At 48.9% G+C, this 18,377-nt stretch overlaps 1 protein-coding gene across 1 annotated transcript; it reads right to left on the reverse strand.

The window, feature by feature from the left end:
* Positions 1-1,355: 1,355 nt before the first annotated feature.
* Positions 1,356-17,359, reverse strand: polr2a (RNA polymerase II subunit A). Its single transcript, XM_047048892.1, has 29 exons — positions 17,025-17,359; positions 16,164-16,296; positions 15,881-16,017; positions 15,530-15,703; positions 15,093-15,374; positions 14,791-14,952; positions 14,463-14,683; positions 14,219-14,351; positions 14,001-14,125; positions 13,503-13,713; positions 13,072-13,281; positions 12,802-12,970; positions 12,556-12,650; positions 12,185-12,388; positions 11,724-11,946; positions 11,180-11,363; positions 10,779-10,950; positions 10,505-10,610; positions 9,649-9,854; positions 9,128-9,391; positions 8,563-8,770; positions 8,325-8,425; positions 8,129-8,233; positions 7,773-7,955; positions 7,294-7,497; positions 6,639-6,825; positions 5,967-6,080; positions 5,690-5,839; positions 1,356-5,376 (listed from the first exon to the last, which is right to left on the reverse strand). Exons 1-29 carry the CDS (start codon positions 17,109-17,111, stop codon positions 4,220-4,222), a joined length of 5,907 nt encoding a protein of 1,968 aa, XP_046904848.1. The 5' UTR covers positions 17,112-17,359; the 3' UTR covers positions 1,356-4,219.
* Between the last annotated feature and the right edge of the window lie 1,018 nt (positions 17,360-18,377).

Below are 18,377 nucleotides of genomic sequence, written 5' to 3' on the forward strand. Positions count from 1 at the left end.
GAACAAATGTAAACTAAACTCGGTGTGTGTGTGTGTGTGCATGCGATGTTCACTACATGAGGGTGTGGTTGGGTCTGAATTCTTCTTACAGGAATCAACAGCTCAATTGTAACTTACTCTCAGGATCTACCTCGAGAAATATTACAACAACATAACTAAATACTGTCATAAATGCCCCCCCACCCCACACACACACCGACACACAGTTCCACCCCTAAGTTAGTCACCAGTGGACTTCCCCAGACACACCTGGATGGGAACCCTGTACTTGACAGTGAGCCTCACCCATGACCAAACAGCATGCCATCGCTTCATGATGGAGACTGTATACTCAAGCCCAGACAGGATTTTATGATTCACATACGGCGTCTCCGAGTGTTCGGACTTTTGGAACCTTCAGGGGTTCCCTTTCGCAGAGACCGACTCCCATATCAAAGACAAAAAGTGTACTTGATAGTCATGGATTGATCCCGAAAGTGTTGTGTTTAACAGTGTGTGTAGCAAATATTGAACCCCCATTTAGAACAGAGGCATAGTCATGCCAAGTAGTCCTTAATCCAAAACTGTTTGTTTCCATGACGATATTGTGGTTTGATTACATTGAAAAGGGGAAATAAAGAGAGGAACTGAGAGGATGAATCAGTGTTTTTGATTCAGTAGACAATGACAGGTTACTGGAAAGGGGGCCGTCTGCTATATTGCAAATAGCCCAGTACCGTTTTGATACCTACCTTCCAGACCCCAAACTTTAAATTTATCACAAAGGACAACGTAAGTTAAAGTGATCCTTCTAGACAGAAGTGTTTATTGTTTTTTTAATCTTTGATATTGTAGCCTTTCTTGTCTGAACAAAGGTGGTAGGAAATTATGTTAAGGGTCTAGGAAGTGGACTGTGGCCTTGACTGTGCCTGATGTGTCAAGATGGGTCAGTGCTGCTCCTTCAACAGACAGTTTGAGATAAACAGAGCTTGCTTACTTAACATGGGCCTGCCTCTAAGGCCATATTGTAGCAGTCATCTGGATGAACCATGAACCACCAATGCTAAGGCTGTTGCTAGACAAAGATAATCACTATAGCAACAAGACCATATTGAAATCATGATAAGGTTGCAGCTCCAATTTCTTATTTAATCACTTGGGTGAGTCTATAGTTAAATTAAAGCATGAGGATGTTAATTTCCCTTCTGCTTACATAGTGAATAAAGTTCTTATATTTTATTAAAAAACAAGACAAGTGTGTAGTAAAAATTTTATTCTTTTTTTTTTCAAAGTCAAAAAAACAAAACAAAAAAGATACAGAGAATGAAATATTGAATTGATTTTTATACAGTGGCAATTTCTTTTTTTTTTTTTAATTTAAACCTTCTTTCCCCAGACATTCTGTCCTGGTTGCTCTCCAACCCATGAAAACCCTGTCTCATCTTTGACACATGCGCTCACCTGTCAAAACATTCACACACACTTTCGCCCACATGCACACAACTGGGAGTCCCGGTTTCTGGAATTAACTGGACGACAACTATGGGATACGAATGTGCTCGATGAAAATTGTGGTCACTACCCATTTACATCCAACACTGGCTAAGCCTGTGTTTTCCCCCCAATGCAGACAGTCCAATCAATTCAAGAGCCAAAGGAAACATTTGGTCGATGGGAATTCAAACAGGAAACAGAAATTAAGTCGAAAAGTTTCCGACCATGAACCAGACAGTGCAGTTCAAGAAATTCCACAGGGACAGAAATTCAACTGTCCGAGGACTCCCAGGCCCTATTCGGCACTCCCTCCCCAAGCCCACCCCGAGATTCCCCAAATCACAGGTACATACACTGGTAGAAAAAGGACAAACACTGATTTCAGAAACGATCAGGGACACTTGTGGATGAAGAGGGGGAGAGAGGGAGGAGACCCCGCAATTCCAATAAAAAGTTGGGAAAAGATGTTGCATTTCCTGTCCTATTGCTTGGGTGGAACCAAGAAAAGGGAAAGTATCTGTGTGCTCCATTGTCAATCAAGCTGAAGAATCAAACACTTAGCTTCCCTTTACCAAACTTGCATGTTAAAGCTTGCAGAAATGAAATTAAGTCTATGCTTGATACGTTTTCAAAAAAGATGTACAAGGATTCACAAAATTGCACTAATGTAGTGGGTAGGACGTATATATGTATAGAAGTCAAAAGTTACGTTTTGATGGTGTCTGCCTAAAAATCCTTCAATTGAATCAGTTTCCTCTTTGAACAAGTCTCCATCACCTACCCCAGATGAGGCCTGTATCGCCCCCCAGTGTTCAAGAGCGCAACGTCTACCTGAACTTTGCCTTTCTGCCTACACAGGGAAACCACTTCAGCAGTGACGTATTTACAGTATGAAGCCTCGCAAACGACTGCATGCAACATTTAGAACAATGGCTGAAGAACCCGGGCAGACATTTGGTTTGGTTGACCTGACATGGTCGAGTGGAAAGGCTATAAGGAAATAAGATGGGTGTGAACTCCAAGGCAAGAGTGGGAGACGTTCTCCTTTCCCTCTCTAAACGCTTCTATCCACAGTACCTGAACATAAGCCATAGCAAAGAGATTTTACAAAGTCGTCACCGGAAGCAAAAAAAAGGGCAAAAGAAAAAGCAAAAACAACAAAATAACAGGTTTTCCTCTATTCTTATCCACACAGCATAGTACGTTTCTCTTTTTTCTTCTCTTAAATAAATTGAACAGCAAGTCCAAATAACGAGATAATCAGAATCAGAACAAATATTACTGAACAATGGGAGGGATTCAAAGTCAATGTACCAACCTAAAACTTGATTAAAACGTATCAACAGGTACTGCTCATGCAAACGATAACAGAAGCAGCAAAGCTAAACTAGTATCCCTCGTTCACCTACTCCCCTTGAATCCAAATAATAGTATCATCATCCTGATATTAAATGAGTATTTAGTTTTTTTATATATAAATCAACCTTCCTAGTGTTTAGGGGGAAAGGATTCTAATCCCCCCTCCCCCAAAAAGAAAAAAAATTAAGATTTATTTTTTTGCAATCTTGTACAAGTTCTCCAAATGTTGAAGGAGGTTAGGGATGCTGGTGGGTGTTTTTTGACATCTTTCAGGCTTGTCTTTGGGGTTTAGGTAGGAAGATGAAGGGGTTAAAGGGTATTTTGTAAGTAGAGAACATTTGTGAATGAAGACAAAAATGTGGGCTTAGCCACAGAAGAATTTCATGCGCCCTTCCCCCCCCTGCAGACTGTTCTCTCTCGCTCCTGTTCCCACATCAATGACGACATCGAGGGGCTTTTCGAACGCACAGCTGTGCTCAGTTCAATCAGGCCACCCTTTCTAGAAGCATCCAAAGCAGTTTGGAATTGCACAGGAGTAAGTTCCTTTGTAAAACAAGCTATCCTTCTGGTTAATTTTTAATCTCTGGCCAAACCATCTGATATATCAAAAGCTCAACTTTCCTCCACCACCAACCATAACTGTCAGCAACTATACATATAAGAAAAACAATGGGGGAGGGGGGGGAATAGAAGAAAAAAAAATTACGTCTAAAGATAGGTTTTTAGTAAAATATGCAATAAAGACTGTCTCAACTAACTCCTGACTACTTTTTTTTTTGGAAGCTTAAATGCTTTAATTAAGGAGATAAATACAATCCACTGGTAGCTTTTCAAAAGGCTTTTGGCAATGCTTGAGCTCTCCAATACAACTCTATACATCCAACACTGAAGTTGAGTTAGTGAGAAAGAGAGCTAAATGCAGTGAAATATATACCGGTAGGAGGCCGTCTTGTCAGTGTTCCATTGCAACTTTCCACCCCCCCCCCCCCCCCCCATCTCCTTTCCACTCCACTCTTACACTTTTCAAACACCCTGTGTGAAAATTTAAAACTGGAAAACAAAAAAAGGTCTATTTCAGAAAAGGCAGCCTTTTTTTCACCTGGCTAAACAGTTCAAGTCTATCAAATACAATAGTAGTAAAGATCACTGGAGCCCCCTTCCCCCTAAGATGAGTAAGAGGCTAGGGGTACAGCAGTCCAAAGGGGTGGGGGGGGGGGGAGCGTTTCACAACTGGAACCCCTTAGTTTTGCATCGCAAGTCGAATCTCCAAGCACCACCTCCTCCAGTAGAGAAGAGGGGCTTATCCTTCGGTAGTTCACCCCAGGTGTGGGATGCATGTTTGGGGCAGCGGGGATCCCCTCAGCTGCCTCCTCTCCTCCAGGCTCTCTCAGTTGTTCTCCTCGTCGCTGTCATCGGGGCTGATGGCCGGACTGGTGAGGCTGTAGGTGGGCGAAGTTGGGCTGTAGCCGGGGGACGTGGGGCTGTAGGTGGAGCCTTTGGGGCTGGTAGGTGAGTAGGTGGGGGAGGTGGGGGAGTACTTAGGCGAGGTTGGAGAGTAGGTGGGAGAGGTGGGGGAGTACTTGGGACTGGTGGGGGTGTAGGTGGGCGAGGTGGGGGAGTAGGTGGGTGAGGTGGGGCTGTATTTGGGGGTTGTTGGGGAGTAGGTGGGGGAGGTGGGAGAGTATTTGGGTGAGGTGGGAGAATATTTGGGGGAGGTGGGGGAGTACTTGGGCGAGGTGGGGGTGTACTCTGGAGAGCTGGGGCTGTAGGAGGGGGAGGTGGGGGTGTACTTGGGGGAGGTGGGGGAGTAGGAGGGGGAGCTGGGGCTGTAGGAAGGCGAGCTGGGGGTGTAGGTGGGAGACTGGGGGGTGAAGCGAGGGCTGGAGGGAGAGTAGGATGGAGAGGTGGGGGAGTAAGATGGGGAGGTGGGGGAGTAGTTGGGGCTGGTGGGGGTGTAGTTGGGGGAGGTGGGGGAGTAGGAGGGCGAGGTGGGGGAGTAGGAGGGCGAGGTGGGGGAGTAGCTGGGGGATGTCGGGGTGTAGTTGGGGGAAGATGGGCTGTAGCTGGGGGAGGTGGGGGAGTACGAGGGGGAGGTGGGGGAGTAGGAGGGGGATGTGGGAGAGTAAGATGGGGATGTGGGGGAGTAGGAGGGGGAGGTGGGGGAGTAAGAGGGAGAGGTGGGACTGTAGCTGGGCGATGTTGGGCTATAGCTGGGGGAGGTGGGGCTGTAGCTGGGCGAGGTGGGGGAGTATGAGGGGGAGGTGGGGGAGTACGAAGGGGAGGTGGGGGAGTAAGAGGGGGATGTGGGGGAGTAGGAGGGGGAGGTGGGGGAGTAAGAGGGGGATGTGGGGGAGTAAGATGGAGAAGTGGGGGAATAGGAGGGCGAGGTGGGGCTGTAGTTTGGGCTGGTGGGGGAGTAGGAGGGGGAGGTGGGGGAGTAGGAGGGGGAGGTGGGGGAGTAGCCGGGGCTCTGAGGGGTGTAGCCCCCTGGGGAGCGGGGCTCGTAGGCGGGGGAGGTGGGGGAGTAGTTTGGAGACATTGCTCCTGAAAAGCAAAACATTTAAATGAATGATCAGAAGGACTCTTATGGGAGTTTCCTACTTCATAGAGAATTATACTTAAGGAATCAATCAAGTAACAGTCTGTATTAACTAGCCACATCATAAAACAGCCTCTTAGCTGTCAAGTGCGGTGATATGACATGGTACTTAATCTATGACATGTAAAGCTGTGACAACAAACAAAATAACAACAACATTTTCATACAGAAATTGCAATCTAACATTGAAAATACAGTCAGACAAGGTGGGCCAGAGCTTTGTTGTGGTGATGCTGAGAGCTAGGTGCAGACACAGACCTGGGGAGGGGATGTAGGGGCTGGCTGGGCCTGGGGAGCCAGGAGACCCAGGAGTGGGGGACCAGGCTGGAGAGTAGCCAGGAGAGAATCCACTGGCATCGGACGCAGCGCTGGGAGAGAAGCCTGCCGCCCCGGGGGTCATCCCGCTACCTGGAGGTCAAAGAGCAAAGGTCACAGGAGTCAGTGAATGAGTCGGGCTAGGAGACGGGGGGGAAATAATCCTGGGCACCCCCCCCCCCCCCCCCCCCCGATAGCTCCAGCCACGCTGTGTACTCACCCACGCTGGGGGACCAGGCGCCGTAGGCCGGGGTGGCACCTGTGTTCCAGGGGGTCATGGCAGGGGACATACTACTCATGGGGCTAGGAGCAGAGCCAAAGAACATTCCGGTGGCTGGAGACAAGCAAACAGAGACACTTTAATACATAGTTGAGAAAAATACATTAATCAAAAACAAAATAATAACATAAGTATATTTTTATAGTAATACATTTAAGTATAATAATAATAATAAAAATAACGATAATAATAAATACAAATATATATATATATATATAAATTATAATTATATACGGCTCTGAAAAACATAACAGACCACTGTAGTTTTTTCTTTCTTTTCCAAGTAATTAGATAAGGAAAGTTGGATAAGAAAGAGAAGGGTTCTACTTACAGTGGCCTAAATTGAACCCTTCTATTGCTTAGTTTTTTTGCCTCTTCTCAAAGTTTTTGGAAAGGAAAGAGAAAGGTGTAGTGGCCTTCTCCAGAGCTTTGTGTGTGTGTGTGTATATATATCTATATATCTATATATATATATAATGGACATATATCAATAAATAATAAAATATATGGAGGCTAGAGACAGGATTCGGAGATTCACGGTGGATGTGGTTGTTATAATAGCACCAGACCCAACGCTGGAGATGGAGGTATGGAGGGAGAGGGCCCACTCACGTCCGGCCACGCTGATCCCGGGGATGTTGGTGGGGATCTCCATGCCGTACTTGCACTTCTCGGCATCCAGCAGCAGGTCGAAGCAGCCCGTCCCGGCCGGGGCCAGCTGGCCCAGCATGATGTTCTCAGACACGCCCTTCATGGGGTCGCTCTCCCCGTGGGACGACGCCTCCATCAGCACGTCCACCTGGGGGGGGGGGGAGGGCGGGCGGACGGGTGGATGTTAGGAGGGGGTGGGTGGAGAGTGGAAAATTGGGGGACCTTGGCTAAAGTTTGTGATGAGCTTTTCTTATTTTTTATTATTATTATTGAAATTGTAGGTTGGTTTAGTTGTAGTTCTATGGGCATATGTGACATGGCTTGTAAAAGGGCTGTAGTAATACAGTTTGATTTATGTTGTAGGGGGGTTGGTGGAGAATGTGGCTAAAACTTAGGTTTAGGTTGGTGCGCCCGACCTAAATGGCAGGTGGAAGGTGAAAACAGCTCAAATGTCGGCTAAATGTTACAATCATGCTGCGAATTTGGAGGCTAAACGTGATGCGCAAACGTCTAGGCTGGTACGCTAACCTAAACTATACCCCCCCCCCCCCCCCCCCCCCCAACCCCTCATCATCATCCCCGATGAGAGGACACCCACAATGCATCAGGCTCTCACCGTCTCCTCGAAGGAGCACTTCATGAGCGGGCCCGTGTCCTGCCTGTTGATGCCGTGGCGGGTGATGGCCATCAGGTGCCCCCTGCTGGTCATGGTGTCACACAGCAGGGCCAGGTGGCGGTAGTTGACGTAGGAGCCGTCGAAGGAGATGACGTGGTACAGCTCCCTCTCCAGCGCCTTGCGCACCGCCTCAATCCCCAGCACCTAGGGAGGACGGCGGGATCGAGACGGATTCATATACAACCTCATTACGCTTTTTCCTTTGTTTGTGTTTCAGCTTTGGAAGTCTTTTGAAAGAGCTCCTTTCCTATATTCCCCTTTCAATTCTCACACTTCATTTCAATCCCCCTCTATTTCAATCGGAACGCTTGTCTACGAAATGCGAGGCATCGCGTGTACTGAACGTCGATCACGTGTCCACATTTGAACTCTGAGCGAGACTGGGGAGGCGGGTGGGGGGGGGCGGGGCGGGCACTTACCGTGAAGATCTCCACGATGTCGTTGGAGGTGGTCCTGACGGGGTCCACGTCCTTCTCGCTGAGGACCCTCATGAGGCCCACGCCGTCCGTCTCCAGGATCCACTCCTGCAGGGCCTTGAACTCCCCGTCCTCCGTGATGATGATCTTCTTCTTGTTGTCCGTCTGGGGCAAGTGCATGTACACCTGGAGCAGGGGAGGGGGGAGGAGAGGGAGGAGGAGTTAGGTCACCTAGGCGTTGGGCACGTATTGTATGTAAATATTGCTGATTTGACAGTTGGTGAAGCTGAAGGTGAGGGGATTTTAGGGTATAGGTTCCTTATGGCTGTTTGACTGTGTGTTGGCCATCTCCCAATCACCTTGCTGATCTGCTCGATGCCCTGCAGCGTCATGTCTGTCAACATGTTGGACTCGATGCATCTTAGGAACACGTCGTCGTCCATCTTGTCCACCACTTCTTCGTCCTACACAGAGAGAAGCAAAAAAAAAAAGATGAATTCTCGTTCGGAAACACGACGGTGCCTCTCCAGGACGGGCTCCTGCGTGACCTCTCACCTCTTGGAACTTGTTTTCGTCGCTGTTCATGATGCGGATTCTCAGCACCAGCTTCTCGGCGTTGTCGTCGTTGAAGATGCAGTTCAAGTCATCTCCGAAACCTGGAGTAAACAAGCCCGGGAGCAGTGAGCAAGTGTGTGTTCGAGAGCGAGTGTGGTCGCGTTCTCACCGAGTCGGAAAGTGTATTGGGAGTCTAGCGTGCGCGAGCCGGACTCGGCTGCTCCCGAGGACCACCCACCGGCGTTGATCTTCTCGGCGATCTGCTCCATGGTGAGCTTGCGGTCGGTCATGTGCTTGCGGTCCAGCTCGATGCGGAGCAGCCAGGGGGAGATGCGGGTCACGTCGAAGTCGGGCATCTCGTAGTAGACGTTGACCCACTCCTGGTCCTCCGTCACCACCGTGCTCTGGGGGTTGGGGTCGTAGTAGATGGCCGTGTTGGCAGTCACCTGGGGGGGGGGGGGGGGGGGAGATGGGGAAGGATTGGTTCAAATGAAGGCATTCCAAGTACATTTCATATCAACCCAACTATCTGATCCTTGACGTAATCCAGTATCCATATGTTCAATATTCCTGCCTTCCAAACAGAAGTTTAGGCCCCGTTTCCCAGATATGGATTAAGCCTAGTCCCAAAGTAAGAGAAATTCTATGAAAATCTCCATTGAAAATGTTTTCTAGCCTCGTACTAGGTTTCCCCATGTCTGGGAAACCTCCGTGTGGGCCTTAGCGTGTAGGTTTGACGGTTCCGGTCCCAGACACAATTTTTCCCGATGAGCGTTCCGAAGCTTCTCTGGTCGGGCGCCTACCTTTCTCAGGGTGGTGTGCTCCAGCCGACAGAGGATGTCCTTGGCCCTCTCGGCGTCGCGGGCCGCCTGGCCCAGCAGGAAGACGGTGAGCGAGGGCGTCTTGGGCCTCTTGGAGATGTTGATCAGCTCCTTGAGACGGGGCACGCCCAGGGTGACGTTCTTGGCCGACACGCCGGCGTAATGGAAGGTGTTCAGGGTCATCTGGGTGGCGGGCTCCCCCAGCGACTGGGCGGCCAGGGCCCCCACCATCTCGCCTGGGTGAGCCTGAGGGGGGAGGGAGGGAGAGAGGGGGTGAGTGGAGTGATGGGTAATGGGTGGTGAGTGTAATAGCTACAGTGACTGATCATGTCATTATCATTATCGAACTCATTATCTAGCTTATGTTCTCTTAAAGGGAGGGATGGGGGTAAGGCTATACCGTATCGAATTATTACATCCGATTTAATTGTTGATCGCATCTCCTTCTTAGGTTGTTGCAGAGGTTGTGTGTGTGGACGTGTGTGCGTGTCCCCCTCGCTTACGATGGACTGGTTGAACTTGGACTCGATCTCCCCCAGCAGCCAGTCGAAGGCCTCGGTGGTCAGGCGGAACTCCTCGGTCATGCGGCGCGAGCTGAGCGTGGAGCGCAGGTGGATGTTGAAGAGCAGCGTGGCGTTCTGCTGGGCCTGCCGGCTCAGCGGGTCCTCCCCGTTCACGATCACCAGCTTCTTGCTCAGGTCCTGCACGCCTGGACGGGGGAGGGGAGAGACGGACACCGTGGGGGTTGAGTCGTGTGGAGACCACTCTGACGTCTGATGGCTTACGGTGCGTTTACATTTTCAGGACCTTTCCTTCGACTTGGGAGTTTTGTTGAATTCCATTATGTTCAATTGGGACACACCAGAACCAGCTTCTTTGCATTGCCTTTATTTCTATTTGCCAACTATCCAACTCCCAAGAGTTATAATTGCAACCCAGGCTTTGTCAGTATAAGAATCTATGTCCGAGTGGGACTTCCCTGAAATCCCATTGAGGCACAATGCAGGAGATCCTGTAAGAGATCTCAATTACTCTAAGTAGTCTGTGCTCTTTATATAGCCAGCATTGATAGGCCTTGCAGGCTTTATATAGCTGTAAGCAGTAGCTGGCACTTTACTGGCTATAATCCTGCGAGCTGTCGTTTGGACGAGTCATGGTGAAAAGCGGTATGCCAGTAGAGAAAGGGTAATTTGATGTAGAATAATGCCTCAGAGACAATGACCCACTCACAATCCCCCCCCAAAATTCAATATGGCTGCCTCTGAACTTTCTCCTGCGAGTCTACTCCCTCAACTCACCTCTCCTCAGGATGCTAGCATTGACCTACAACCTGGTGTTTTTTTAGCGGTTCATGCTTACCCTCGACAACTCGCAAGGGGTTCAGGTCGGTTGCCGTACGAGGGTTGATCCTGAAGATTTTCTGGGCGTTCCAGATCATCCTGGCCAAGTTGCAAGGCAGCACCACCTGGAGGTGAGAAGGGAGATTGCAACCGTTAAAACTTCCCAACAATAGCTCGCGAGTAGTAGTTGTAATTGTTGCGCGCGTGCGCGCACAGGACTGCAAATCCTTGAGGGCGGTGTACAGGGGTGTGGTTGTGTACAGTATACATCTATGTGACCCTCCCTCCCTCACCTTGCTGTCCCCGGTGGGGAAGATGGCTCGGAGGATCTCCCTGTCCTCCTTCATCTTTTCAAACTCCTTCTCCAGGGTGCTCTGCACCAGAGCATTGGTCATCACGTCCTTCACCACGTCCTCCTGCAGGGTGCGCCTCAGGGCGCGCTCGTTTGAGCAGTCAAACTTAAACCTGGACGGATCAAGGGGGGGGGGGGGGGGTTAGGGGTCAACTGTCTGTGAAGGGCTGAGAGCTAGGTGACGACCGCTAACCGTGTCGGCCATGCTGGCTTGAGGAGGGACACTGGTTGTTCCCGTCCCCACCCACACTCTTGACAGCTAGCAGTTCTTAAGATGGTTCAAGGGGACAAGTAGACTTCCCAAAGTCTCGACTCGACATGTTTAACCCCAGAGCGACTCACTTCTTCTCGAAAGCCTTGTTGGAGGGCTTCAGCGTGGCCATGTTCTGGAACTCCACCGACTCCCCAGCCAGGCCGTCCTCCCCGTAGCGCAGCTGCACCACCTGGTTGATGGAGTTCCTCACCGTGGCGTCGTACTTCACCATCACAGACTCCATGGACTTGATCAGACGACGCTGGATGTAACCTGGATGGAAAATGCACGGTTAGCGGGTTGTTAACATAGGATCATTTATCTATCTTGCTTGAAGCCAAGAACAACTTGGCAATGCAGAAGCCTGTTAACGACCATTCATTTGAATCAGGTGTGTTGGAGCAGGGAAACATCTCAAACGTGCAGGACAGGTGGTACGTGAGGACCCGGGTTGAGAACCACTGTCATAGAGGATGTACTTTTGGTATTAAGAATTTTAACTCTTAACAACACTAAACTCTTCTTGTCAAACACCCCATGCAAGAATTGCCTTGTCATCTTCACTTCCGGAAACTTCTGACAAAGTGAACCGGGCTTCTACGCCTTGTTAACGCCTTCTCCCTGGTGACTCACCAGTCTCGGCCGTCTTCACGGCCGTGTCGATAAGCCCCTCCCTGCCTCCCATGGCGTGGAAGAAGAACTCTGTGGGCGTGAGGCCGGCCAGGTAGGAGTTCTCCACGAAGCCCCTGCTCTCAGGGCCGTAGTCGTCCTTGATGAAGTGGGGCAGCGTGCGGTGCTTGAAGCCGAAGGGGATTCGCTTACCCTCAACGTTCTGCTGCCCCACCACGGCGATAACCTGGGGTGGAGGGTGGGGGTGAAAAATAAAGAAAACATTTACCTCAAATTCTCAACAGGAGGACTCAGCTGACAGTGACTCAATACTTCACAAACAACTTTTTGATTGTATTTTAAATAAAGTTTTTAATTAAACACTTAAAGCCGTCCATTCCCCTGTTCTCACAGACTGAACTGAACCCTGGAACCAGAGTTTTGTGACTCTAGTCTGCATGACCCGGGTCCCCTGGGGAACACACCTGGGAGATGTTAATCTTGGAGCCTTTGGAGCCGGCCACCACCATGGACTTGAAGTTGTTGTACTCCGACAGGGACTTCTGGGCGGAGGACCCCGTTTTGTCACGAGCGTCGTTCAGGATCCGGTTGACCTGGTTCTCGAAGGTCTGCCTCAGTGTGTTACCGGGGGTGGGCTCCAGCTCGTTGTTGTGGGCCTTCTCGATCACCTGAAGGACAATGCAAAAAGAAAATATGTTTTCTTCGAAAATGTTGTGCTCGTTGGAAATACTATGAGTATTTCTTTGCCCTAGAAGTGTTTAGCTTGTGAGTAAACTTTTTAAATTGCACTTTTGGTGGTGTTAAGACTTTTGGGAAGAAGAAAAAATGCTCGCACCTCTATCACATCCTGTTTGGCTTTCTTGATGGTGTTCTGGATGTCAAGGTATGTCTTTGCATCAGCAATGGAGTCACCAATACCAATGGAATGACCTGCACAGAAAGACAACAAGTCGATATTCAAACTTTGAAACCAAAGTTGTACCCTGATGAGACCCATTCCCCCCCCCACCACCACCAAACGCTTTGCGACTTTTTCAGCTCAACCACGTCCTCGCAGGTCGACCCCGGAAACGCCGCTCACCCTCAATGAGCAGCCAGTTGTTGACCACCGTCTGGATGTTGGAGTAGAAGAGGCGGGTGACGTCGTGGCCCATCTCCAGGTAGGAGATGTGGACCAGGGAGCCGGCGGAGGTCCCCAGAGACTTCTTACACAGGATCCCCATGATCAGCTCTCCGTTCTCCACAATCACCTGAGGAGGACACACACAACACGTCAGACGAACTGAATTTCTGGAACCTTCTAGATGGTGCTGGGGATTCAGGTACGGGGCTCGTAGGTTTCGTCGCCGACCTTGGTGTCGCCGGGGGAGATGTGCTTGTAGGGCCCGCTGTCCTCCTCGTCCGGGTGGGTGCTGTGAGTGCGGATGACGTTGATGTGGCCGGGGATGATGAGGCTGAAGATCTGCTTGCCCGTCCAAAAGGGCCGGGGCTTCAGGATGGCGGGCTGGGGCACCTTGCCGTCCCACGTGGACAGGAACATCAGCAGGTTCATGACCTCACCCTGAGGAGGGCCCGGATGAGTGAGTTAAGGGGATGCAAAAAGGTTTGAAACTTTTCAAAAAGGCTGTATTCTCGCACGGTTACAAAGCACCCATCTCGAATGTCTGATTTCGAAAGAGATTTGAGCAACAACGTCTGCTCGCGTACAGCTTGCGATGATTTGTTTTCGAGTCGCGGCGCAATCGCTAATCGTTCCACGGTGTGTGAGTGCGAGTCCCTCACCCTCTCTAAGAAGACGTCTCTCTTGGTGAACTTGCGAACGGCCGTGAGGGTGTCCTGCACGATGCCCATGACGGGCCTGTTGGACTGGGGCGTGACAATCATACGAGGCACCATGGCCAGCTCCTGGATCTCCGCCCGGGTCTCCAGGGACTGGGGGAGGTGGAGGTTCATCTCGTCTCCGTCAAAGTCAGCGTTGTATGGGGTGGTCACACTTTTTGGGGGGAGGGGAGAATGTCAATGTTGTTGCATCTCACGTTTTTTGTTTATTTTTAGGTGTTTGCAAGCTTTATCGTTCTGACATTCTTTGTTATTTTCTATGCAAGGTATATCATGTTATTCTAAGTCCAAATGTTCAAGAAAGAAAGTCCAAGAACAGTTTATTTTTTATAAATACTAAACACTTAAAAAATATATATATATATACATACAAGTATATGGTATGTCATGCATGTCACATTAAGACTAAGGAACAAGTCACAACATGTCTGAACCTAGTACCTGAGGTTGAGTCGGAAAGTGGACCAGGGCAGGATTCGAACCCTGTGCCCCATCATGGACATTTTATGTAGCGTGGGCTGTCTGTTGAAGATGATGATGTCTCCATCGCACATGTGTCTTTCCACCTGAGAGGAGCAGACAACAGATTGGATCAATTGAAGTTTAGCTCTCACAAAACGGCTCAAAGCACTCATTTTAGTCATATTCCCTCATTTGACCTTGTAGCCAATCTGGAGGTGAAGGTCACTTGGTTTGGGGTGGAACCGGAGGTCGATTCGATCCCCGTTGTCACGGATGATATATTTGGCTCCTGGATACTGGCTGTTGCCTCTTCGCACAAGCTCTTGTAACCTGAAAACAGGGAACCAAAAACAACATTGACACTGGCGTCCAAGAAGACAGACAAAATGCCCAATAAAGCCGACAGCAACGTCCGACACGAGATCGAACACTCTGCTTCACCTGTCGATGTTGAAGGGCGTCACGATTTCCGGAAAGGTCATGTTGGCGGCGATGGACCGCGGCACACCCACTTGGTCGATCTGCAGGTTGGGGTCGGGGGTGATGACCGTCCGGGCGGAGAAGTCCACACGCTTCCCCATCAGGTTCCCTCGGACCCGGCCCTCCTTCCCCTTCAGCCGCTGCTTGAGGGACTTGAGCGGCCGGCCAGACTTTTGCATCGCCTGAGGAGGGACCCGAGAAGAATTTGTTTATGTAACGCAGGGAGGGTGGGGGGAAAAAAGCCGGATTCCCCGGTGATGCGGCGTGCGTGCCGGGGGAGCCTTCGTACCCTCGGCAGGCCCGGTAGCTCGTTGTCAATCATGGTGGCCACGTGGAACTGGAGCAGCTTGACGTCCTCGGCGATGACGTGGGCCGCCGCACCGCTCTGCTCGTTCCGGCGCAGCTGGTTGTTTATCTTGACGATGTCCGCGAGTTTGTGCGTCAAGTCGTCCTGGGAGAACAAAAAAAGAGGACAGCTCGTCACCCCGTCTACCTAGCGGCCATTCGATATGACCTTTAAAATGTCATTCAAAAAACGACCCCTAATACAAATCTTTCTCGGTTTTTCCTTTCCGCAAAACGCCGCCTCACCTGGTTGCGAGCGGACCCCTGCATGACCACAGCGGGCCGGACAGCCAGAGGGGGCACGGGGAGGACGGTGACGATCATCCACTCGGGCCTGGCGAACTTGGGGTCCATGCCGAGGATGACGTCCTCCTCGTCGGAGATGCGCTTGAAGATCTCGTGGACGCGCTCGGGGTTCAGCAGGATCTTCTTCTCTTGGGAGTCCTCGTTGACGTGCTTCCACTCGGCGTACAGCTCCAGGCCGGAGCGGCGGATGCGGGGCTGGTAGCGACCACAGCCACCGTGGCCCTGCAAGAAGAAGAAAAACAAGGAAGTTAGAGCCAGATACCAAAAAAAATTACGATTAAGCTACAAGCTCCATTCAGAATTTGTCCACTGGGGTGAGGAACTACTTAAGGAAGCACGCGTTCCACCAACTCTCTCTCTCTTTCTCTTCACTCTACCTTTTCCTTAGAGATGTCCTCCTCGGCCTCCTGCTGCTCTACTCCAAACTTGTTGTCCATTTCCTCCCCGCCTTCACAGATGTTTTTGCCTTTACACAGGTCGTACACGTGGGTCAGCCTCTTCCGAGGCTGCCCCTTCGACTTGCATAGGATGTCTTTTATCTTGGGGTTATTCTGGAGAATGAAGTAGGCAACAGAAAATGTTGGTTACCACAAGCCAGTGTCCGCTTAAATATTGTCGTACACAGCAATTTTGGGGCAAATATTTTCTCACAACGGGACAGTGGTTGTGGATGATTTCGTATGAGTTGGTTGTGACGGCCGTGTAAAGATGGTTTGCTGTGTACTGACCGAATCGACGAGGAGTTTGGAGCAGAAAAAGCAGACACATCGTAGAACCTTCATGATCTTTGTCATGAAGCCCACATGGAACACAGGCTTGGCCAGTTCTATGTGGCCAAAGTGACCTGGACATTCTGTCATGTTACCTGTGTGGCAAAAGGAGAAATGAGTTGTCAAACATATAAGGTCAATACCAGTTTGACTATGAATAAGTCAAATAAAACGCTTTACAAATATCAGTAAAGTAAGATAGGCCTACATTATAAACCACAATACAGCTTTTTGTTTTTACCTGCACATGTCTGACACCTTCCAGATCGTTCTATGACCCCTTGTCTTGGGTCCATAAGGCCACCAAGTTTGGGACGCCCTCCTTCTGTGGTTTCGGGGTACTTAATCCCCCCTTCCGTAACGGACATCCGTTTCTAAGACAAAACATTGGAATTAAATAATTTGAATCCACCATTAGCAATTACATCATTAAACGTAAAGTGCATCATTGCATTGACACTAACACATTTTTCTAAAACAGAAATATATTTAAAAAGGAATTTAAGACAAATGTATGAGGAGCTATAATAAAGAAGACAACACTTTACTGTGAACCATAAAGCAAAACAACTTAACTGGGCATGTTTGATTGCGCAAATAATGCACATTGCAGCCAATGGTAAACTAAGTTGCAAAGGGTAACACCACAATTGTAAAGAACACATGCATAGCCTAGACTTTATTTGTGTTACCTTTTTATTATGAATTATCACAAAACATTAGGAGTGAAAAGCTATTGGTAGTGAATGCAACTTTAGGGAAACCCAATGACAAAATTAACTAAATGTTGCCAAATGTGTTTGTTTTTTCAGCATACATGTAGTGCTTCTAAAATAATAGGGAGTTTCATTCATGTTATGGCTTGGCTCAGTTGGAAAACGATGTGCTGAAAGTTTGTCAAACTTCCTGCAACATGCTCTACCTTGCTAGCGAGTTAGCTAGCTAGCTCTAGCTTGATTTAGCTAGCTAGGCTAGCTGCAAAGTACTTGCTTTGTAAACATAACCATTTCTTTGTCATCAAAGATCAATTCTAGGTGTAGTCATAATGATAAGATAAATGATCAGAAAGTAAATGACCCCCCATTCCCAAAGCAAAACCTACAAGCTCATCTGGGCTGATGATGCCGAATTGCACTCTCTTGATGAGGCGCAATGGGCATGCGCTGTCGCCGGAGGGCGGTCCGTGCATCCTGTCTACTCAAAGAGACGCGTCCTCCCTCGGCACGCCGCTTTTGTGAGAAGGAACAGCTTTAAAATGCCACCAGGACTCAGACCAGGCCGCCAACGGTGACCGGAATGTTTCCGATGGCGATATCCCAAGGACCCACGTTGTTAACTGTCCTAGGATCCTATTTATTTACGTTTTGGTCCTAACCGCTATCTGAACTAGCTGTCCCCCTCCCTTTTCCTGTACTACACTCCAGTGCGCTCTAAGCGCATCTGAGCTCGAAAGGCTCCAACTCGTGGTTTTATAGACTGTATGCTTTGCTACAGGTTGACACACTCAAGGAAGCAGGGGCTGAACAGTCGGTAGGCGGGTTATGGATCAGCGTACTTAATCGCTAATTGGCTAGACGAGAGGACAACATGAATAATGCAATTCATAATACGCATGGCCAATAAAACCTTACGTTTCTTTCCATAAACCAATCAGAATAAGAGGAGGGCATTCAAGCGCTATAACTTCTTCTCATTGGTAAAATAGGGTTAAAGGAGGAGCTGCAATCTCATTTTAGTTTTAGTGTATTGCATATTCAATAAGCTTGAATTTGGTTTGTCCAAATTCGTATTAATATGTATAAGTCATGACAAACGGACCAATCCCTACAAAGATACTATAGCGCCTGAATAACTTTCGTTAAACCCGCCTCAATTCCGATATTTTCCGAACGTTTCCGATTCGTAATTTTCACCCTCAAAGCAAAAATAAAAAAAATCTGTGTTGTCTCGTTCGTCTCGCTCTGGATCAGCTACGACTCTTGGAAAAGAAGCTCGCGCATGAGGCCTACCTAAACCCTTGATGAAACCATAGATATATGATAAGTGTGATCTTGTAATTTCTATTTAAAACCAGATCATATGATTCGTATTTCTAACCTTTTTTAGAATATGTCGAAATATTTATTTTATTTTCGCAACAATTGCATTTTCTACGGGACTTTACCTCAGTCCTCGGATTTGCCTGTGACCGAGACCCAAGTAATGTGGCTAATTTCCGCGCGTGAACTTGGCAAGACCGGGAAAAGCCTTCGGGTGTAAATTACTCTTAATTGCGACTACTTTGACCAAATTATTAGGCAAATGCATGCACATTTATTTAGCGGTAATACATGCCAGAGAAAATATATTTTTTACTGTGTTTAGAAAGGTAATTTCAGGAGGCCACGTTTAACAAAAGTGTGTTGTCTGAATGGCTGGCTTTGGCGGTACTGTGGTTAGCTAGGCTAAAATAAGT

The sequence above is a fragment of the Hypomesus transpacificus genome, chromosome 25 (genome assembly GCF_021917145.1).
Source record: "Hypomesus transpacificus isolate Combined female chromosome 25, fHypTra1, whole genome shotgun sequence".
Taxonomy (NCBI): domain Eukaryota; kingdom Metazoa; phylum Chordata; class Actinopteri; order Osmeriformes; family Osmeridae; genus Hypomesus; species Hypomesus transpacificus.